The sequence below is a fragment of the Harpia harpyja genome, chromosome 12, assembly GCF_026419915.1.
Source record: "Harpia harpyja isolate bHarHar1 chromosome 12, bHarHar1 primary haplotype, whole genome shotgun sequence".
Lineage (NCBI taxonomy): Eukaryota > Metazoa > Chordata > Aves > Accipitriformes > Accipitridae > Harpia > Harpia harpyja.
This window is the reverse complement of record NC_068951.1, coordinates 9,045,200-9,066,229: the sequence shown is the minus strand read 5'-3', so window position 1 is coordinate 9,066,229 and position 21,030 is coordinate 9,045,200. Positions and strand designations below refer to the sequence as shown.

The following is a 21,030-nucleotide window of genomic DNA, read 5'->3' as shown; positions in this document are numbered from 1 at the left end:
CTTCAGCGGTGCCCCAGCCTCACCTCACAGTGCTCTGTACGTGGCGTCCCCGCCCCCTCCTCCTGTCCTTGCTTTTTAATTTTAAGTTAAAACCGCAGCGAACGATCCCGTTGGCGTGCCCCCTCCCGCCGGGGCCGGGGCTCGAACCGGCGCCCCCCTCTCCCCGCCGCGGGGGCCGCCGGGGCCGGCTGTCGCCGGAAGCGGAGCGGGCGGTTCCGGGGCCGGCCGTGTCCTCTGCCCGCCCCGCCGCCCTCTCGCCGCCGCACCATGCTGCTCGCCCGGGCCCTACGCGCCGCCGCCGCCCTGCGCCCGCCGCCGCGCCACCCGCCCCGCCGCCTCCTCTCCTCTTCCTCTCCCCGCGCCCTCCTGCCGCCGCCCGCCGCCGCCCCGCCGCTGGCCCGCTCCCTCTGGCAGCTGGGCGGCGGCGGCGGCTGGCGGACGGCGCTGCTGCGCCCGCGGCGGGGCTCGGCCGGCGGCGTCTCCTGCGGCTGCGGCGGCCTCCACACCGAGGGTGAGCGGGAGGGGGGAGGGACGAGTCCTGCCCTGAGGGGAGCGCGGACCGCGGGGCGGGGGCGTTTGTGAGGGAAACCCCGGGGGGGGGGGGGCGTTGTGAGGGGGACGGAGCGCTCCCGCCCTCGGCGGGGCGCGAGGCGGACACGTGCGCTGCCGGGCCCCCCCACCCCAGGCAGCACGTGGTGGCGGGGGGAGGGGGGGGGGGGCTCGTCCTGCCCGCTGTCTGCGCGGGGGCCCTTCCCTTAACACCTCCCCGCCCCCCCCCGGCGCCATTTTCCCGCCAGGTGACAAAGCCTTCGCGCAGTTCCTGACGGATGAGATCAAGGAGGAGAAGAAGATCCAGAAACACAAATCTCTGCCCAAGGTCTCCGGGGGGTGGGAGCTGGAAGTGCACGGCACGGAGGCCAAGCTGGTGCGGAAGATAGCCGGCGAGAAGTAAGTGCGGTCTTTGGAAGGGTTCGTCTGGGTGAGCCCCTGTACCCGAGAGGACCAGTAGATACGAGTCACCAGATTTGTCCTTGCGCTCCTGTTACTTTCATTGCTATCTGCTCAGTCTGCGCAAACCAGGCGTTGCAGAGGCCCTTTGTTTTACCACCTTGGGCCCAATGTTTTTGCACAAGTTTGCTACTGTATTGCGTGTTGCAAAGTTTCCTGCAGTCTTCCTGCATTAAAAATAACAGTTCAGTCCAGTAAAACTTGAAAAACGCTTGCTCATGAGAGCAGTTGGGGGAAGCCAGCTTCATTCAGGCGTGTGTCTTAAACTTTTCACTGCAATACCTGGTCTTGTTCACGGTGTGTGAATTCAACACCGGTAGCGCTGTCCCCATGACAAAAGCTTCAAATAGGAGGAATTTTGATGAGTGTTTTTTGAGTGTGTTCAGAGTAACTTCTTCTGTTTCTTTTGAAGGATAACAGTCACATTCAACATCAATAACAGCATTCCACCCTCAGCTGAGGATGAAACACAAGAAGAGCAGAAACCTGATGAGCAGGAGGTAACTTAGTCTCGACGTGCACTTTAGTGATGGGTACACAGAGGGAGGTTAGAGCCTTGCCCTTAAGGCTTTTTTCCCCTCTGACTTGATATTTGGGAGCCTTAAGTCACAAAATGCAGATTTTTCTAGGTTGCCTGTCACTTGGCTGTGACCTTCCTTTCTGCAGCAGAAAGGCAGAGCAGGGTGAGAGGGCTCTATGAGGAGATATGAGAGGAACTCTGGTATCTCTTGCCTTCGCAACCCCCTGCGATAAATACTGCCTTTTGTACTTAGCGTAACTCACAATGCTGGTAGACAATGTCAACAAAACACAAAGCTATTGACATGAATCCACTTGTGTGGTTTTGTTGGTCAAAAGTGTTTCACTCCCGTTTAATAAGACTGTTAGTCAAAATACCAGTAAAAACTGTAAATGAGCAATATAATTTGAGGCAGACAGCTTCATCTGCAGTGACAGTGATGCCGAACGAGTCAGGAATGCAGCTGCTCTGTTTGTAGCAGTTTAGTTGTACTTTCTGAAGGGTAGTGTTTGTTCCAGCGCATTGCACTCAGCTGGGTGGGATAATACTGGGGACGTTTGCATGTTGCTTCCCTTCCTGAGTGTGCCTGTGTCTGCTGAGAAGGCGCAGTGCACTCGATCTGTGCACGTGTGCGTGTGTTTGGCAGTCTCTGTGCCCTGCCAAGTTTGCTCCACAAAGGAGGTCAGGCACGAGCAGCTCCTGCTCTCAAAACAACGTTGATTCTCTTCCCAGTTCCTGTCCCTTCGGAGGGACCCATCCAGGCGAGCTGTAGGCTCTCTGGGTTGTCAGGGGGTGGCAGATGCTCCCAGCTGTCATTTTACCCGTGTGACCAGCCACGGAGCAGAGGAGGGGCTGAAGGGCCGTTGGTGAGGCTGGGGGAGGCATGGGTTGCCCTGGCCAGGTCAGAGACTCCAGAAAGAGGGTGACAGGGAACAATCTGCGCTGGATGGGCTGTGTTGCTGGGCTGTACTGTCATCACTTTGGCTCCTGTTCAGACTCCAACACTGATGCAACTTTTCTCTTATTTAGCCTGATCTTACATCAACTCCAAACTTTGTTGTGGAAGTAATAAAAGATGATACAAAACAGACCCTTGTTCTTGACTGCCATTATCCTGAAGATGAGGTAGGTATCAAACTGGTTGCGTGTTGGCCAACACTGATCTGTAACTTACTGTGCGTTTCCTGCTTGACTGTAGTGTAATTGTGCCGCTGTTGAATCTTAATTACTCTTTATAGTCTGTTGGTTTTCTGAATCTGCAGAAAATGCAGTCTCCTCTTACCTCTTTTTTAGCACACAAAAAAAAAAAGGCTTTGTGTTTCCAAGAACGCTCATTGGGGAGGAGATGTTCCGTTGTACTCCTCACATCCTGACCTGGTGTTTCTGATCAGCTGCTTATTGGCCCATTTATTGAATTACATTAGAGAAGGGAGGCATAGCTTAACTGTAACAGTGCGGCAACTTGAGGGGGTAAACAAGAACGGCCAAAACAAGATAGATTTAATACAGTGTGTCAGTAACTGAGAAATCTCATTGTTGTGAGGTGTCACAAAGAGAAGTAGCGATTAAATAAAGAGCGGGAGGAATAAAATGGAGATCTTTGCTTCAGACTGATCTTTGTGATTTATTTTGTAAACCTTAACAGATCATTTATGCAGCCAGTCCTGACTGACAAAGGTTAGACAGACTTGTGAAGACAGATTTAGAACCACACAGAAGAGGTTTTTATGTCTTTGTAAAAACCAGGCTGCTGACTTACATCAGGTTGCTTCTGGCAGCATGAGCTGGTAGACTGACACAATTTCCCGTGTTCTCATGCATGTCTGTGCTTGTCTTCAGGGCATGCGTTCAGAGGGGAGAGGCACAGCTTTAGTACCGGTCTTGGGGATTTGCCTGCAGTGCAATATTCCTAGCTTTGGAATGAGATGGCTGAAGGTGCCGAGTGATTAGAGCTAATTGTATGTCTTGCATCTCATTTGCTGTTTCAGGTTGGACATGAGGGAGAGGAAGAAAGTGATATTTTTACAATTCGGGAGGTCAGTTTTCAGCCCACTGGAGAATCAGATTGGAAGGACACCAACTACACCCTCAACACGGATTCCCTTGACTGGGTAGGTGTTGCTAACATGGCTGTAGGCTGCGGAGGGCTCTTCAGCGTATCTTGCCTGGCTGTCTGTTTGCTCCTGAGTTACGAATGAGTCCTGTCCCGGATGCCTGGGATGGGGGATTCCCCTGCTAAGCCCCAGCTTGCCATGAGATAGTGGTTCTGCAAACTGAGGATTATTACGTGGTCCCAGCAGTCGTGCAGTGCTGGTGGCGTTACTGGCAGTCAGAGACTGAGACATCGAAACTTGATCTGTTCCAGGCTTTATTAAGTTGATTTCCCAGCACCTATATTACATTTTAGAGATGCTTTGACACTTGCTCAAACATCTTTTGATCTGTGTGTTTAACAATGTAGCTTATCAGATGCCATGTGTAGATGTCTCTGTTTTCTGGGTTTTCCAGGTATGTTTTTATAGTGCTGACACTAAAAACTAGTATGGCCAAGAATCTGGCATCTGCTTATATGTTCTCAATGCCAGGCTTTCAAAAGCTTTTAAAACTTTATTCCTAAAGTGTATCTCTCTTTGGGAAGCATGTTAAAATTGGTTAGTGTGCTCTGGAACATCCCACATGGCTTTTTTTTTTTTTTTTCTCCCTCTCTGACTTGAGACAGAAAATTAATTAAAAATGCATACGATTTGTGATCTGCTCAGATTACAGAAGTCCAAAATGAATCATTTGCTCAGTAATATTGGTTTGTTTAAAAAAAACCCACAAGCAAAAAAACTCCCCCAAACCAAGAAATGCGTGACAGGTATTAGCATTACTGCATTACGCAGTAATAACGAATCTGTTCACCTGAGGAGCAAGGGGGGAACCCACAAGCATTAACATATGCTGGAGTTGCAACAGTGAAGCAGGATTAAAAAGAAAAAAAAAGTTGATGATTGTAAATACTTGTTTGAAAGAGTAAATCTTTTACATCCGATACCACCATTTCCAGAGTGCTAAAACAATTCACCCCCAAGGCTGTAGCTTTATATAGAGGGGTACAGGCAGAGCTTGGCACATGTAATCTTTGAGAGACTTTACCTGCTGACTCTGATAGTCAGTTGATCATCTTCAGGGTGCAGCTCATTTGTATTTGTTGGGTTTGGGTTTACATGACAAAGTTTGGATGACCTGTTCCATGGCCCCTTCCCTCCAAATGTTACACCCAAGGCCAGGCCTGCCAAGAAGGGGATGGGGAGCTGCCAGGTCTCCTGTGGGAGGTGGGCCTGATCTTCCTGGCAGAAAGAAATGTCAGCTGCCATGGGACATTTTAAAAGCAACCCCTACCCAGGTGCACTCTGCTAAGGAAGTTTCCTGTTCATTGCTTCCAGGCTCTGTACGATCACTTAATGGATTTCCTGGCTGATCGAGGAGTGGACAACACATTTGCCGATGAGTTAATAGAGCTCAGCACCGCATTGGAGCACCAGGAGTACATTAAATTCCTTGAAGACCTTAAAAGCTTTGTCAAATGTCAGTAGGTCAGGCTAGGAAACTTGTCTTCAAGTGTGGGTATTCCACAGCACTGCTCTAGCCAGCAATACCCAAATATATCTTCACAACAGATACGGAGAGTAAGCAACTTTGAATTTGGAGAATGGGAGAATGAGGATTCTTACTTGTATTTGGGGACGTGTATTTATGTTGCAGCCCAGATCAAGTTCTCTGACATTATGGTCCAGAATTGCCTCGCCCTACTTGGTGGGTTTTGTACAATTAAGGATGAATGTGAAGAATAAAATATGTTCAACATATCACTGAAAACTGATGGTTTCTCTTCTTCCTGCTGTACCATTGGTGACCAGAGAGCTGCCATAAAAATGATGCTAGTGTTTGTCTGTGCCTGAGCCGGTATGAATACAGCTGCTCACAGAGCTGTTGGCTGCAGCAATGGTGTGTGCTGGCCTGGAGTCTTCTCCAGAGAGAGCTATTCCAGCACCTCCAAACAGGCAGCATGCCCTCTGTCAGAGTTGTGTCTGTAGGAGGAATGTTGCTGGCCAAGCAGTGCTAATTATGGACGTGACTCATTCTAGAGGTCTTGGCTGTCTGCCTACATGTTAGAGAATACAATTCAGGGTCTTAAACATTGTGTTTGAGGAGCCGTTTTAAAAAGGGATGTGCTGCCATAACCTATTATTTTACTATTAATGTAGGTATTTTAGCAAAATACTGTGGAAAGGCTGGAGCACTTTAGTTCCAGCAGAATGACTGAAAGGCTGTGGCTGCTGCTGTCAAAGGCACTGCTGCAGGGTAGCAGCTGTGGTCTTCTACTCAAGCCAGTGTCTCCAGTTGTTGCCTGAAGGTCATACTAAGTTTAAACAGAAACCAAAACTAAAGTCCAATGTGAGATCACCAATGCGTTGTGAAAGACAACACTAAGGCTGAAATAAATGAAGTATATTTATTTCAAAACATATATTGTGCCATTAAAAGTGCAGGTCAAGGCAGTACTACTGCCTTTTCAAGTATCTTTTTGACACAGCAGTTAGTTACACATATATACATAAAAGTACTAGCAGCTCTGGGTGGATTTTTAGTCTTTGAAGTCCGTCCAGTAAAAAAGCAGCAGCTGAATCAACTTACAGGAGAATCGTCCAGGAGTCACAGACCTTTACAAAAGGTAAGTTAAGTTGAACAGAGAAGCTGTAGCACTGTATAAAATGCATTATTAATGTTCAAAACTATTTGAAAGCTCTGCTCCTAGCACTGTCCTCAGTAATTTTACGTAAGCAGCAAAGCTAAGAACTTGCTAGCTCTAGCTTGAGCCAAGGGATGGTATGTGTTTTCTAAGAGGTATGGGCGAGCCTTTCGAGGAGGCTTAAACTGAAGTAATTCTTGGAACTTTTCTTCACGAACCACTTACCTGAACAGACGCTCCACACAAGACTTGGAAGTTGTTGGCTAAGGTGTGAGAAAGACAAGGCACTAAACGTGGCAGGTCCTTGAAACGTTCCCTAGCCCAGCAGTTAAGGTAAGTTGTGTAATTTGGCTCTTCTTTTTATGGTTACTGGTGGTCAAAAGTAAAACCATTTCCAAGGAAGTTTGTGGAAAAACAGCCAACACAAACCCATGGGATGAATGGGCTTGTGATTTCTGCCCATGTAATTGAGAAGTGGATCCAAGCAGAGATCCTTTCCAGGAACCTGACATTTAGACTCACCGGACAGCTCATGAGGAGACTGGCTTCCTCCTCCATTCCACTGGTAACTGTGAACTCTGGGTTGTGCAAGCACCTGTGACTGTGCTCTGTTACAGTGTTTTCTAGAAGTGACCGAAGCTTCCCCTCTGTCATGTCCTGAGAAAAAAAATTGGGTTAAAAGAAATCTTACACTTAAGTTGCTGTCTGTAGCTTAAAACTGCCTCTTCGCAGCAGCAGGCTTCAGATGTCGCATTTAACACGTTAACTCACGGTGCAGCTTACCTGCGTGCTGATGTATAATCCACACTGGCAAAAAACTAAGTGATTCCTCACAGTCAGGTTATTCCTAGAAAGAGCATACAATGAGCATCATCACAACAACCAGAACAAAGGTAGATTTTAGCAAAAAAACCTGCTAAGGTTTAGGAGATCAGGGTTGTTTTTATTTTGCTGAAATTAACAGCGGCTTCTGTTTGCCCACTGTTTTGGCCTGTTTCTAAGTGCAAACTGCGGTAGGGGAGTGGAGAACCTCATTCCAATGCCAAGGGCTTTCTTACTTTCTACACACTGGGCAGATGACCCTGTCGCTAGCATCCAAGCCATCGAGCATTGCGTTGAGACATTCTTCATCAAACTGCAGGCTTCGCTCATACTCTTCTATAACCAGCTGTTCTGCAATAACACAGCAAAATACCTTCAGGCATCCGTTATGAACTGAAGACAAAGCAGCACACGTGAAGCTGCTGGGTAGGTGGAGGCTGGGGCAGCCACTAGTTTCTAAGAACTTTTCTTTCTTTGGATCAGATTTCTACACTTGAGGAAATCATTCCTGCTAATCCAGTTTTTCCTATGGCTCAATCTTTAGCCAGTCTCAAGGGGGTGACTTTCTGCTTTCCAACCAACAATTTAGAAACATTCTGAAATTATTTATAGAGGTTCCTACAGCTCCCAAACACCTCAGTGCTGTTTCTCTGGTCTCCTCTCTTATTAGCTTCTCACAGACATTAAAATGCCACTTTTAAAACTGTCAAAAAGGGTCTTCATGCATTAGAGAGGCTACAGAGATTCCTAAGGAGGCTCTTCCCCTCTATCACGTGGTCTACAAGAACCAAGGAGTGCAGCCTCAGCTAGTATGGATTACTAGACAGTCAAGAATATTACAAATCAAACAGGAGTCAGAAAGCGTGTAGAGACATTACCTTGCAAGATCAATTCTTGTTGGATCTCCTCCAGTACTGCTAGCTCATCGGGGTCCTCTAGCATCTGAAAGGTGCATCAGTCAGTGATTCTCCCATTCTGACTACTTTCTCACTTAACTTCCAGCACCTGACTGAACTGTCACTGCAATATAAATTCACTCTGCTTATTCTTCTGTCTGGTAAATCTCTGTGCTTGCAAAACCATGCGCCGTGTAAAGGAATCTATGATATAATCACCTGTGCAAAGCCAGCCAGAATGGGTCTGAACACAGCCTGTCCAACAACGCGCTTTTCAAACCGCTGAACTTTTATTCCCATTCTCAGGAGCGGGAAGTGACAGACCGGCTTTAAAAACCAGAGATGAGGAACCCACCCTCTGCCATGACTCACAGGCAGCTTGTGAAGGAAACAAGGAAGTTCCCCACTCGTGGGCCCAAAGGCAAGCACTTTCACAGCACGACGCCCCACACGAGCTGCGGGAGCAGGAAACCCAGTTGCCCCGAGTTTTGCCAACTCCACCCAGCGAAAGACCAGAGTTACAGCTGCAGAGAGACGCGTTCGGAACGCCGGCATTAGGTAGCGCGTTGACGCAAGGGTGCTGGAGACCGCATCGGCCCGAGGGAGGTCGTACTGACCTGGGCCAGGGCCTCCGTTCCCCGGCGGGGCGGCTGGCCCTCCTGCGCGGCCTGCAGCGTCTGCCACTCCTGCTCCATCACCTCCCGCACCAGCAGCGTGCCCGTGGCCGGCCCGCACACTCTCTCCCCGGCCTGGCGGTACCGGTCCAGCAGCTTCGCCCGGCTGCTCCTCAGCCTCTCCATGCAGCGCTGGGAGGGAGCGGACCGCACGGAGCCCGTTAGCGGGGGGACGGGGCCCGAGGGCCGGTCGCATCCCGGACGGGGTTGCGCGGGAGCGGGGTGACAGCTCCCACCGGGGGTTGGCCTCCGCCAGCCCGCGACGGCAGCGCTGGACCCTCACGAGGAGGATTTGGGAAGGGGCCCGGCTCGGCTCACCCGCCCGGGCGGGACCGAGCCCCGCCGGCCCGGGGCGAGGCGGCGAACCGGTGCCAAAGGAGCGGGCAGAGCCCCCGCACCCCCTCCCCACCCCACCCCACCCCACCCGCCCCGGGCCCCCCCCGCGGCGTCCCGACTCACGCGGCGGTAGGTCTCCTTCCAGGGCGGCGCGGCCGGGCCCTTGTAGCGAGCCCGGTGTCGCCGGAGCGGCGACTCCATCGTCCGCCCGGCGGCCGCAGCGCGCCTCTGCCGCGGGGCACGCCGGGAAATGTAGTCCCGGCACCGGAGGGGGGGGGCGGCGGCTCCGCCGATTGGCGGCGCGGCCGGTGACGCCGCGGTCGCGCCGGCGGCTGCGCGGCGGCGGCGGCGATGGCGGCCGAGTGGGGCCCGGCGGAGCAGTGGCGCGCGGCCCTGCCGCAGCACGCGGTGCTGAGCCGCCTCCGCGAGCGCGCCCCCGCCCCCGCCGCCCGGCCGCCCCTCATCCGCAACCTCCTCTTCGGCCTCGACGGCGACCTCTTCCTCTGGGACGGCGAGCGCAGCGCCCTCCACACCATCGGCCTCCGACGCCTCGGCGGGCCCGACCCCGCGGGGCTCGGCCGCTACCAGGTGGGGCCCGGCGCTGAGGGGGGAGCCGTGAGGGGCCGGCGGGCCGTCTGAGGGGACCGTTAAGGGGAGGGGGGGTGTCGCGACGGGCGCGGGGCTGAGGGGGGCCGGTCCCCGAAGGCTCCGGGCCGGGTGGTCACCCCCTCCAGCCCGCTCTCGGTGGGTCCTCACCTCAGTGGAACCCTTCGGCTTTGTGCTCGGCCGTGGCTGGAGGCAAGTTCGTGCCCCGTTCTGCAGCTCGTAGCTCGTAGTCACCGTCCGCAATAAAGATGTGCCGTGCTTCTGTGAGCACTTTCCATGGCTTGTGCTTAACTGTAATACTTGTACTTTCAGACCCTTATCTGCATAAACCCACCCCTTTTTGAGGTTTATCAGACGCTGCTAAGCCCCACGCAGCATCATGTGGCGCTCATCGGTACGAAGGGGCTCATGGTGCTGGAGCTGCCTAAACGCTGGGGGAAGAATTCGGAGTTTGAAGGTGGGAAATCCACGGTGAACTGTAGGTGGGTGAGACCTCAGGCGGTTAACAGCATCCCTGTCCTGCCGCCGTTCCTCCGCAGCCTCTCCTCTTCTTGGGGGCCAAACAGATACGGAAGGCGTTGGTTGTATCGGGGTTGTAGGGGGACAATCGCAAATGAAGTTATTTTGTTGGCTCAGGGACTTGCTGATTGTCAAGGGACCCAAATAAATGACCTTCTAAACTTGTTGCACAAGCTGAGGAGCGAGGTGCTCTAGCCTTCCTGGGGTCTTTTAGCTGTGGTAGCTAAAAGCACGCATGTCCAGATGGAAATAACAAAGCGTTTCAAGTTAAAGCTGCCCCTCCAACTGTAAGAATAATACAGCTAATGGCTTTGAAACCTTTTAATTTGGTTTCTAGCTCCTCTTGCCCCCACTTCCCCTTAGAAGTAAATTCTGTGTTTCTTATAACAACAGTGCACATTTCTGCTCTGTATTTCAGCACTATTCCCATTGCGGAAAGGTTCTTCACAAGCTCAACATCTCTGACTTTAAAGCATGCTGCCTGGTATCCCTGTGAGACATTAGAGCCCCATATTGTGCTCTTGACTTCAGATAACACTATAAGGTAAAACCTGTTTGTAGGTGATTATCTAGTATTTCTTTTGTCATAGTCAGTCTGATTTTTTGCTAGATGTTTGTGTCCTGCCATTCTTAGCAGGATTACCAATAAAAAATAGGATGGGAGAAATTTTAAGACTGATACCAACTGATGTTCCTGCATCAGCAGGGACATGTGCAACGCTGCCAGCTGAATGAACATTGCTGCTGTCTCTTTCCTCTAGGTTTTACAGTCTGAAGGTACCTCAGACACCTGTCAAAGTGATTGCTCTTTCAGACACTGAGGAGGAGACTCTTACAATCAAAAAAGGGTTTGTGTGGCTTCTTGTGTTTTGAAATGCTTTTGACAGAATAAGCTCTGTATTTTCAGTTGTGTTTTTAATGAATAAGTGATAAATCTACCTGCAAATCTGATGTGATATTTTTCATGGACTTCTTCAGCGCTAGGACTTCCTCCTAGCACAGTAACTGCACCTTTTTTTTTTTCCCCCCCCCTTTTTTCCCCATCCTTCTAAAAGAAAGTGGTAACAGACTGTACAGTCACGGTTTGTCGGAGTAGTCATTTGTCTTCAAGATGGGGTTAAGAAGGGCTTTTTGAGTGAGGAATGCAGAAAACAGATGATCTTTTTATTTCCCTCTTGGCCTAGTTGGAAAGGAAATACTTGAGGGTCTCTACTAGTCAAGTCACAAACTGTTGCACTACACAGGAAATACCAGTACGCCCTCCTCTTTTATCTTGTGAAACTGCGCTGGCTGGTGGGTGTATTGCAGAAATGAGGTACCATAAGAAGGATGTTACTTGCATGCTTTTGCTGCTGAAAACAGCATATATCAAAGAACTGATGGACAGGTGTTTAGCAGTAATTTGTCAGCATGTACCGATGGACCTGGTTAAATACTTGCGTTCTCACAATCGCAGCTGACTTAAGGTCTTTTTCTGACTTGTCCCCAGGAGAGCCTATACAGCATCGCTGGGAGAGACCGCAGTGGCGTTTGACTTTGGCCCGCTAGTGCCGGTCCCAAAGAACGTACTTGGACAGCGAGGGAGTGAAGAAGTGTTGGCCTATCCGCTTTACATTTTGTATGAAAACGGAGAGACGTTCCTCACGTATATCAGCCTGCTGCAGAGGTAGGATCGCATTCATCCTCAGGTTTCATGGGGTGCTTGTACGTTTGTACAATGTTAGGGTTGGAGAACCATCTCTCAGTTTGGCTCGGACTCTGTAATGGATGCTGGGCTGAGTTTTATTGTATTGCAGCCTGTTTTATCTCTTTGCGGCAGTGCTACTAGACTGAAATCCAAAAATAGCGTGTCATCCTTTTTCATCTAGACATTAAGGGTGCAGTTTCCACTGCTGAGAATCCACTGTCCGTTATTTACCATCAGAAATCTGAAACGAAGACACTGGACTGTTAAAAGATTGGTGGGTCTGAGGCTGTTAAGGTGTATTTTGGGGCGTTCAGTTCACAGCACAGACATCCCTAGCTTTGGATGGCGCTGAATGAGCCAGTTGCATCTTAGGAAAAGAAATACTTTAAGATCATAGAAGGTTTGCAGGCATGTTCCATAATGAGAAGTCAAGAATATGAATCAAGAATATAAACACGATACAAGAAAAGATTACTTCAGAAAACTGAGAAGATGGTGGAAAATTTACAAGTTAGATCTAGTGTAACTGAATATTAAAACGTGCGGTATTCGGGTTAGAAACAGCACTGTTTGCCTTTGCATGAGAAATGATGCAGCACTGAGCAGATCCTGTCTGTAGGCAATGAAACGGGCTTAGTCCTTCTACCTAGAGAAATGCCATGCCACAAAATGCTGCTTGTAAAGCGCTTTATTAAGCGAGAAGCCAATTAAGTGATAAAGGTAGTTAACTTGAGCTTTCCATGCGTACTTTGTGTTCTTGTATGAAAATGTTTCCTCTTGAATTTGTTGAAATGTAGCTTGATTGCTTTCAAAGCATAAAACATTACTACTGAGCTCCAGTTTCTTCTCTGAGATCTCCACCAAGCAGGTGTAGTTCAGACTCTTAATCTGCAGAAGTCTGGGTTGCTGCTATCTAATGGAAATCAGACAGAACTCCAAACCATTGGGTTGTTTGGTTTTTTTTAAAGATCATCCTTATTTTATAGTTATTTTGCAGCAAACTCCTGTAGGCAACCATGGGGAACTCTCCTTCCACACCTTGTGTTGTGAACACATCTTCTTTATTGCAGCACTGGAAATCTTGGCAAGCTGCTTGGCCCTCTGCCCATGCACCCTGCTGCAGAAGATAACTATGGCTATGATGCCTGTGCTGTCCTTTGCCTGCCCTGTGTTCCAAACATTCTGGTGATTGCCACTGAGTCGGGAATGCTTTATCACTGCGTGGTACTGGATGGAGAAGAGGATGACGAGCAGGTACCCTTTCTTGGTTTTTTTTTTCTATTCTAGCCAAAGTTCCTGGCTGCAAGATGGCAGGATGCCTGGATGTGAATGCCAAGTGCCAAACCTGCATTCTTTTATAATGAGGTAGTGGGTCTTCCTCCTATTCCAGCCAGTCCCTGTGATTCTCTGATGCTTTTATTTTAAATGTCAATTCTGTGTATCCTGATGGCAGATCAGTTTTTGAGCAAACTTACTATGAACTATTTTAAAGAGGATCTTCTAAGAAGAAACCCTGTTTCTGAGATAAATTTTTTTAAGTAAAAAAAAAAAAACAAACAGGACTTGAACTACTTTCCCTGGCAGTTAATGCTCTTGCCTGTATTATGTAACTCTCTTGATGCTGTTTATGTTGGCATTTCTATTTAAATGATGTCTCACAGAAGAATTCAATGCTCTTTACAGTCAGAAAAGTCATGGGACCCAAGATCTGATCTAATTCCTTCCCTGTATGTGTTTGAATGTGTTGAGCTGGAACTTGCACTGAAACTGGCATCCGGAGATGAAGAAGAGCCTTTGGAGTCTGATTTCTCTTGCCCAATCAAACTGCATCGAGGTAGGGTTGTCATTCAGGTTGTTGGCTTTTACTTGCTTTATTTCATGCATTTAGGATCAAGCTATTTACAAATTATCATTGGTGTCAAATAAACAGTGGTATTAGAATAAGGATTTGCCTGATGTCTTCAAGAAAGCTGTGGAAGAAGCAAGCCTGGGAGGTGCTTTGGTGTTTAACCAAGGGCAGATTGCATATGGTCACATAATACTAAATTCTTTCAGCTGTGGATTATAAAGTAGAAGTTGTTGCATCTGTGATGACCTAAGTATGTAAGCAAGTGCTGTGGGGATGGTAATCCTGAGGGAGGAATTGGTGTCTGCTTATTAGACTATCCAATGTAATTGTGCGGCAGGAGGTCAGGTAGGACAAAGTGTTTGGGTCTTTCTGAACAAGAAGCTTGTCAGAATGCTGGTCTGCTGGCTTTAACTGATCTTCCCTTTAAAATCTAGTGGATTGATAAAGATGTCATGTGATAGGAATAGCTCAAAACAATTCATCAGGTATTTCAAGCGTAAGGTGGCTAATGCAGCTAGCTCAATTTTTGAATGGGGACAAGTTAGAACTTGCAACAAGATGTTAATGCTGACTGGACAGTAAGTTGATATGCATGTTCAACAATGCAGGTTTGAAGGATGAGTTTTGCTCAGTTCAGTGCCTTCTCCTACATTTGCTGTTTAAATTTCAGATCCGAAATGTCCCTCTAGATACCACTGCACACATGAAGCTGGTGTCCATAGTGTGGGGTTGACATGGATCAATAAACTGCACAAATTCCTTGGTTCAGGTGAGTGGCGAGACTCTATTGCGTGTAGAGGGAAGAGAGTAGTATCTGAATACGTACAATTTTCTAGTGACAAGCTGGTGGATGTGGGTAATGCCGAGAATCCCTTACCCTGCAAAGTGCATTTGATGCATTCTGACAAATCTCTTTGTAGATGAAGAAGACAAAGACAGTTTACAAGAGTTGGGAGCAGAACAGAAGTGCTTTGTTGAACATATTCTTTGTACAAAACCATTGCCATGCAGGTAAAAACCAAACCCTGTATATTGCTTCCAAATCAGCAAGTTGCTATGGAAAATATTTATGATTTACCCTCTTTTGCTGTATTCTTGCTGTTAAAAATAATGAAGTCAGCTCAAAAGAATTCAAATAAGACAAATAAGCAATTTGTGCATCATGATTCTTAATGCAGTTAGGGAAGTAAGCTTAAATTCCTGTGTTACTGTCTGAAAATGATCTATCAAACCAGCAGAAATTGTCACTTCCATTAACCCTGGGCAACTCTGAGGCTTGATTTGGCTAAGAGTCTTGAATGCTGACATGTTCCTTTCATCCGCTTTTTAAGGATCAAACAATGCCTCAAAAGAACATCTGAATTTTTGAGCTTGGTCAGGTTTAAGAGGCATCATTTGCTGGGCCATGTAATATATCTTTATCTGCTTTTTTTTCTGACTTTTATAAGGCCTAATCATATTGATAGACTGCTATGGATTAAACACTATGAAAATACAGAAAAATGTTTATTAATAGGTGTTAAGTCATTAATCTAAAGGGCTCCCTAAGTCAGCACTGGTGGTGACCCTCCAATGGTGTTAGTAGTTACCTGGGGAGAGGGCATTTGGACCAAAAAGGTGGTACGTGGGAGCACCTGTGTTCTCTCCTGAGGAGGTTTGTGCCTTGCACTAAAAGTGGGTAACGTTTCCTGGGTCACAGCAGGTTTTTGCTTCTGTTTCACAGTGAAGTTGTACAAGTGCTCCCTCTCTCTGGCTGGATGAGTTTGTGCTGGTACAGCTGACTGCCAGTCAGATTGTGTGGTATGACAATAACGATTTTGCAGGACTCATTCTGGGGAGTGGTTCTTAGCTTAGTGAGAGGTGTCTGGCGTAGGCCAATTGCTATAGCTAGAGCTTTTCCAAAAGAGTGAACTTGCACAACTGCAGGAACAAAGAACTCTTTTGACCAGGTAATTCTTGTGTTTTCTTCCTTTCAGGCAACCTGCGCCGATTAGAGGATTTTGGATTGTTTCTGACATCCTGGGGCCCACAATGATCTGCATCACAAACACCTATGAGTGTATTACAAGGCCTCTCTTGTACGTGGTTCTTAATTGGTTTGAAATCTGTGACTGTTGCATGAAAACGATTTCAAGATATTTTTTTTTTTAATCATTCCTTTGATCCTTTCACCCCAGACTTCTGCACTTCTTATGACACACAATGAAGTTTGCCTTCTGAACACTCCCTGGCTGAGCACTTACTTAAGTATTACTATAGTAGTTATTTACTACTAAGGTGTTTGCAGGGGATATAATTAATCTTTTAATGAGTATTAGGACAAGAGTTGCATCAAAAGGTTCTTGACAGTATTGTTGGGGTTTTTTTGTTCATTTTTATAATGAAGAATCTGCAAATCAAAAACTTGTTTACAGACAGTAGTACAGAGATTCTTAATGGGCACCAAGGTTATGTTTGCATGAAAGGGGAAAAAAAAAAAAAAGTAGGTTCTTCAAGTGCTTTAAAGTAGTGGCATTTTAGTATGCATTTCCAAAGCAACTTTACTTTGTTTGAGGGTGATGGGAAAGATACAGCCTAGTGTGGTAGATTTGCACAATTAAGTGAACACACTGAGCAGAGGGCACTATTTTCAGTTTATTTATTGCTGAGAACACTGTTTAATGTAGGACAGGTACCTTCAGCAGAGCTAGTATTAACATCAGGTTCTCTTACAGACCTTACATTATTATTTTTTTTTAACTATTTCTGCAGTGTTCATAAATAGGTTTTTCTTACAGGTCTTTTAAACCTTATTATCTGAAATTACATAGCATCACAGAATGGTTTGGGTTGGAAGGGACCTTAAAGATCATCTCGTTCCAACCCCCCTGCCATGGCCGGGGACACCTTCCACTAGACCAGGTTGCTCAAAGCCCATCCAACCTGGCCTTGAACACTTCCGGAGCTGGGGCACCCACAACCTCTCTGGGCAACCTGTTCCAGTGCCTCACCACCCTCACAGTAAAGAACTTCTTCCTTCCTCACACCCAATCTAAATCTACCCTCTTTCAGTTTAAAGCCATTACCCCTTGTCCTGTCACTACCTGCCCTTGGAAAAAGTCCCTCTCTGGCTTTCTTGTAGGCCCCCTTTAGGTACTGGAAGGCTGCTCTAAGGTCTCCCCAGAGCCTTCTCTTCTCCAGGCTGAACAACCCCAACTCTCTCAGCCTGTCTTCATAGGAGAGGTGCTCCAGCCCTCTGATCATCCTCGTGTCCCTCCTCTGGACTTGCTCCAACAGGTCCATGTCCTTCTTATGTTGGGGGCCCAGAGCTGGATGCATTACTCCAGGTGGGGTGTCATGAGAGCAGAGTAGAAGGGCAGAATCACCTCCCTTAACCTGCTGGTCACGCTTCTCTTGATGCAGCCCAGGATACAGTTGGCTTTCTGGCCTGCAACTGCACATTGCCTGGTCATGTTGAGCTTCTCATCAACCAACACCCCCAAGTCCTTCTCCTCAGGGCTGCTCTCAATCCATTCTCCACCCAGCCTGTATTTGTGCTTGGGATTGCCCTGACCCACATGCAGGACCTTGCACTTGGCCTTGTGGAACTTCCTGAGGTTTGCATGGGCCCACTTCTTGAGCCTGTCAAGGTGGACAGTGACTTAGGAGGCTGCTTTGAAAAGGAGGTCATTCTGCTGTTCAAGCACTTGCTTGCCTTGTTATGGAACTTTCTTCTCTTTAAGTAAAAGGATATTTATGATTCTTGCTGGTTTCAGCTGTGGTCAAACAAAGATGTGGGGATGTGCGCTCCACCAACCTTGTCTAGAGCTGGATTTACCACATAATTGAAATATTTCCTCTTAGAACGCTTCTGACTTTTACTCCTGCAATACATTAATTCCACAGTGGATGAGTTCCTCACTTTTTACCATTTAAACTCTGACATAGTTTAAATGTTTCTGGTTTAAACTGTGTTCTCCAATTTGATGTTCTTTGGTAGAAGTACAGTCCACCCTGCATCCCCTCCCCTGCTGTGTACCAGAGAAGACAAAGATGTTGCTGTTTCCCCTCTTCGTATCCTGGCTGAGTCACAGCATTCATTTGAGAAGCACATCCGAAGCATCCTGCAGCGCAGCTCTGCCAATCCCTTCCTTCTGAAGTAAATATGTTTTCCTAGGGGACCTGAAGAGGGAAGACTCTCAGGAATAGTGGGTGTTCATCAGCTCCTGCTTGAACAGTGCATTAGCTTGGACATAGCAATAATGGGGGCACAGCTCCTGCAGCTGACTTGCGCCTCTCTGTCCATACAGGGATGGCATCCAATCAAATAATGATGTAGGTTGGGGGGGGATGTAGGTCGGGGGCAGGGGGGAATCATCTTGCTCCAGTCCCCTGCTCAAAGCAGGGCTGATCTCAGCTGATGAGGTTGCTCAGCGCTTGTCCCATTTGGTTTTGAATATCTTAAGATACCTTGGGATTTCCTCATATCAGAAAAATTATTTATAGCAAAGGGATTTAATTACAGTCCCTCACTTCCATAACTGAGCCCCCCAGAGCCCTTATGATAAATACTGTAAGTTGTTTAGCCTTTCAAAGGAACATGTTGGAGTAAGACTGCAAAAACCTCTCTCATATTCTTAAGGTCTGCTGATAAAGATGCTGCTCCTCCCCCTGAAGAATGCCTTCAGCTTCTTAGCAGAGCCACACAAGTGTTCAGAGAGGAATACATACTGAAACAAGATCTGGCAAAAGAGGAAATTCAGCAAAGGTAATACAAAACCCTCACAAATATGTGCTGTACAATGTCTCTGTGAAACGACAGCACTAAGTACTGAGCACTCGACCTCCTCTGCTGGACTAACTGTTGTAAATGAGTAAAATGTACCCAGGAAGACTAATGGAATACCAGAACTGAAAATTGAGTTACCAGGGAAAGCAGGGGTGAGTGTAATACTTGATCTCTACAGTGGCTCATAGGGCAAAGAAAAAAAGTAAACACACGTGAAATACTTCTCTTTTGCTGTTGTCAGTCTGCCTGTGCTTGTGGATGGCAGCACATCCTTTGACCTCGGTAATTATCCCAACAAAGGAAAATTGCATTAAGTATCTCTTCTTCAAATTATAGTTATTTATATTATAAAGTTAGGACAAAATGGAAGTGTTCTCACCACTGCCCATTTTTCAGTATCTTTAGTTCTTCGTACCACCAGGAGCATTAATCACTTCTGTCATATTTTCTCTGTGGCGTAAATCCCGATTCAACTGGATTGCTGTTGTGGGTGGTTTGATTTTATGTGTGTGTTTATTTTAAGAGTGAAGCTGCTGTGGGGACAGAAAAAGAAACAACTGGAAGATCTTAATTACTGTCGAGAGGAAAGGTGAGTGTAATCTGTCTGCTTTTATCACATCAAATGTGAGGAATGATGCACCTTTGTGCGAAAAGTACTTTACACAGGGTCCTGTGTGGAACAAGTGAGAAGTGAATGCATTTCCAGCTGTAATTAAGCATGTAGGTTCACTCCCTGCTCCAGCTTGGGTTTTTAGGCTCCTTGTCCTGTTTCCACATACAGACTTGCCTTGCATGTAGATCTAAAGTAAATAAACATTTCTCACTTGCATAAAGGAAAAGTTTGCGGGAAATGGCTGAGCGCTTGGCGGACAAGTATGAGGAAGCCAAAGAGAAGCAAGAAGATATTATGAACAGGTGAGTGCAAACTATGTTCTGTTTCATCACAGATCACTTGCTGTTAAATAGAAGTTTGCAAGTGTGGTAGAACAGAGTGGGCAGAAAGCGCCACACTGGTTTGTTTGAAGACTGGGCTTCTGAAATTATCTTTGTTGGGGCTCAGTGGTGATTTTTCAGTACTACTTCAGGTCCAGACCGAGTCAGCCTGCTGTTTAGAAATGCCATGTGAGACTAGCTGAAAGAGGAAAGTGAAGTCTTGAGCCCCTGAGACTTAGGAAGAGTGACAGAAGTGCAAGACTGTTGGTGTCTTAGTGTAACTGGTCCAATAGGTAAGTTAATTCAGCAACATTTCTTGCTTGGTACATCAAAAGGATGAAGAAAGTACTTCGGAGTTTCCACACACAGCTTCCTGTTCTATCAGACAGTGAAAAAGATATGAAGAAGGAACTGCAGACAATACATGACCAGCTGCAGCACCTGAGCAATGCTATCAGACAGGTGAGAGAACGAATTATCTAGCTGGTAGGTTGTTGAGAACACCTCTGTCACACCTAAGGATAGTGCTGATAGCATACAGTCCTTCCAATAGAGCAACTTTGTACTTCTGTTAAATTGGCAACAACATACTAAAGTAACTTCTGATCCTTGTAATATAGACAGAACCTCTGCAACCCAGTATAAACCCTAAGAAAGAAAGCCTACGCACCTTCCTCCATCCTAGAAGTAACATTTTCTTCTCTTTGTGGGAGGAAGAGTGCAAAAGCAAGCAGATTTTCAACCCAAAGAGTTGGAGAAAGAGTTCAACCCAAAGATGGAGAAAATCCATTGCAGTAGGACACACCAGTTTGTAACTAACATGCTTTCACTTTGTCAGGCAGTACCAACACTGACTGGGGTCATCTTTTTGTACATGACTTCTAGGTTAAAATGAAAAAGGAATACCAGCAGAAAAAGATGGAAAAGGGTACCAGCCCCCGAAAACCCAGCATCACCCTCAGTGCCTACCAGAGCAAGTGTATCCAAACTGTCCTGAAAGAAGAGTAAGTTAAAGCTTGGATCCTTCTGTAGAATTCCAGCCCTGGCACTTACATAAGCAATGCCATCCAAGTGCCCAGGGTATAATGTAACCTCTATGCTGCATAGAGGGGCTGACTGATGCACCAGCTGGAGCTTGTTGAGATGGTCTGAAGCATAAAATGCACCAGCTCATGATAGCAGCACTGGCCATCTTCTGCCACTATTAAAGCAGAGTTAAGTTTAAGTCTGCTTTTTGCCCAAGGATCTTGTGGCAGTCTGTATCCAGCCTATGATTAACAAAATGATTTGCAACAATGCTCCCATTCTCTGCCTCTACCGTGTGAAGTCTTTTCCTTCCTGATTAGTTTTGAGCAAAAATGACTTGCAGCCTTTTGACGTGGATTTATTTTTCTTGAAGGGGAGAACACATAAGGGAAATGGTAAAACAGATCAATGACATCAGAAGCCATGTGAACTTCTAACATGTCCACGATGAGGAACCTACACCGAAAGGCTGGACGAGCTTTAATTTTCCCTGGTATTTGCCCTTGTATATTTAACATTTGTATGTTGAACAATATACCTTTTACTTATTATTTTGTAAAGATGGACTGCAAAATAAAATACTTTTGATAAGACTCCTTACATGCCGTGATTTTTTGCTTTTCTCATGGGAAGGAGACTGTGCAGCAGGTA

The 21,030-nt window shown here is 47.0% G+C and overlaps 3 protein-coding genes across 5 annotated transcripts; 2 read left to right on the top strand and 1 right to left on the bottom strand.

The window, feature by feature from the left end:
- Window positions 1-227: 227 nt before the first annotated feature.
- On the top strand, window positions 228-5,389 carry C1QBP (complement C1q binding protein). Its single transcript, XM_052802873.1, has 6 exons — window positions 228-511; window positions 798-948; window positions 1,421-1,508; window positions 2,558-2,653; window positions 3,517-3,639; window positions 4,957-5,389. Exons 1-6 carry the CDS (start codon window positions 268-270, stop codon window positions 5,104-5,106), a joined length of 852 nt encoding a protein of 283 aa, XP_052658833.1. The 5' UTR covers window positions 228-267; the 3' UTR covers window positions 5,107-5,389.
- RPAIN (RPA interacting protein) lies at window positions 3,388-9,244 on the bottom strand. Of its 3 annotated transcripts, none has more exons than XM_052802876.1 (7): window positions 9,115-9,243; window positions 8,599-8,787; window positions 7,964-8,027; window positions 7,322-7,436; window positions 7,047-7,110; window positions 6,786-6,920; window positions 3,388-3,507 (listed from the first exon to the last, which is right to left on the bottom strand). In XM_052802876.1, the coding sequence occupies exons 1-7, from the start codon at window positions 9,190-9,192 to the stop codon at window positions 3,481-3,483; spliced, it is 672 nt and encodes a 223-aa protein (XP_052658836.1). In that variant the 5' UTR covers window positions 9,193-9,243; the 3' UTR covers window positions 3,388-3,480. The 3 variants fall into 3 exon arrangements, with proteins under 3 accessions (XP_052658836.1, XP_052658835.1, XP_052658834.1); XM_052802875.1 differs by lacking the exon at window positions 3,388-3,507 and adding an exon at window positions 6,013-6,234 and having other exon boundaries at window positions 9,115-9,242; XM_052802874.1 differs by lacking the exon at window positions 3,388-3,507 and having other exon boundaries at window positions 6,243-6,920; window positions 9,115-9,244.
- Window positions 9,245-9,315: 71 nt separating this feature from the next.
- On the top strand, window positions 9,316-20,972 carry NUP88 (nucleoporin 88). The gene is made up of 17 exons (XM_052802867.1): window positions 9,316-9,579; window positions 9,910-10,079; window positions 10,535-10,660; window positions 10,878-10,964; window positions 11,606-11,782; window positions 12,874-13,057; window positions 13,487-13,637; window positions 14,323-14,421; window positions 14,573-14,663; window positions 15,629-15,730; window positions 17,632-17,790; window positions 18,274-18,399; window positions 18,944-19,009; window positions 19,255-19,335; window positions 19,689-19,815; window positions 20,239-20,357; window positions 20,753-20,972. The coding sequence occupies exons 1-17, from the start codon at window positions 9,343-9,345 to the stop codon at window positions 20,814-20,816; spliced, it is 2,166 nt and encodes a 721-aa protein (XP_052658827.1). The 5' UTR covers window positions 9,316-9,342; the 3' UTR covers window positions 20,817-20,972.
- Window positions 20,973-21,030: the final 58 nt, after the last annotated feature.

Bases quoted from the DNA above. Each gene is read 5' to 3' on its own strand.
- NUP88 (XM_052802867.1), top strand. From the start codon at position 9,343: ATGGCGGCCGAGTGGGGCCCGGCGGAGCAGTGGCGCGCGGCCCTGCCG. The intron at 13,638-14,322 runs GTAGGGTTGTCA...TTTAAATTTCAG, and splicing joins CCCAATCAAACTGCATCGAG to ATCCGAAATGTCCCTCTAGA. The intron at 19,816-20,238 runs GTGAGAGAACGA...CATGACTTCTAG, and splicing joins TGAGCAATGCTATCAGACAG to GTTAAAATGAAAAAGGAATA.
- C1QBP (XM_052802873.1), top strand. From the start codon at position 268: ATGCTGCTCGCCCGGGCCCTACGCGCCGCCGCCGCCCTGCGCCCGCCG. The intron at 512-797 runs GTGAGCGGGAGG...TTTTCCCGCCAG, and splicing joins CGGCGGCCTCCACACCGAGG to GTGACAAAGCCTTCGCGCAG. The intron at 949-1,420 runs GTAAGTGCGGTC...TTTCTTTTGAAG, and splicing joins CGGAAGATAGCCGGCGAGAA to GATAACAGTCACATTCAACA.
- RPAIN (XM_052802874.1), bottom strand. From the start codon at position 9,192: ATGGAGTCGCCGCTCCGGCGACACCGGGCTCGCTACAAGGGCCCGGCC. The intron at 8,028-8,598 runs GTCAGTACGACC...TGCACCTTTCAG, and splicing joins GAACGGAGGCCCTGGCCCAG to ATGCTAGAGGACCCCGATGA. The intron at 6,921-7,046 runs GTAAGCTGCACC...TTTTTTTCTCAG, and splicing joins GATTATACATCAGCACGCAG to GACATGACAGAGGGGAAGCT.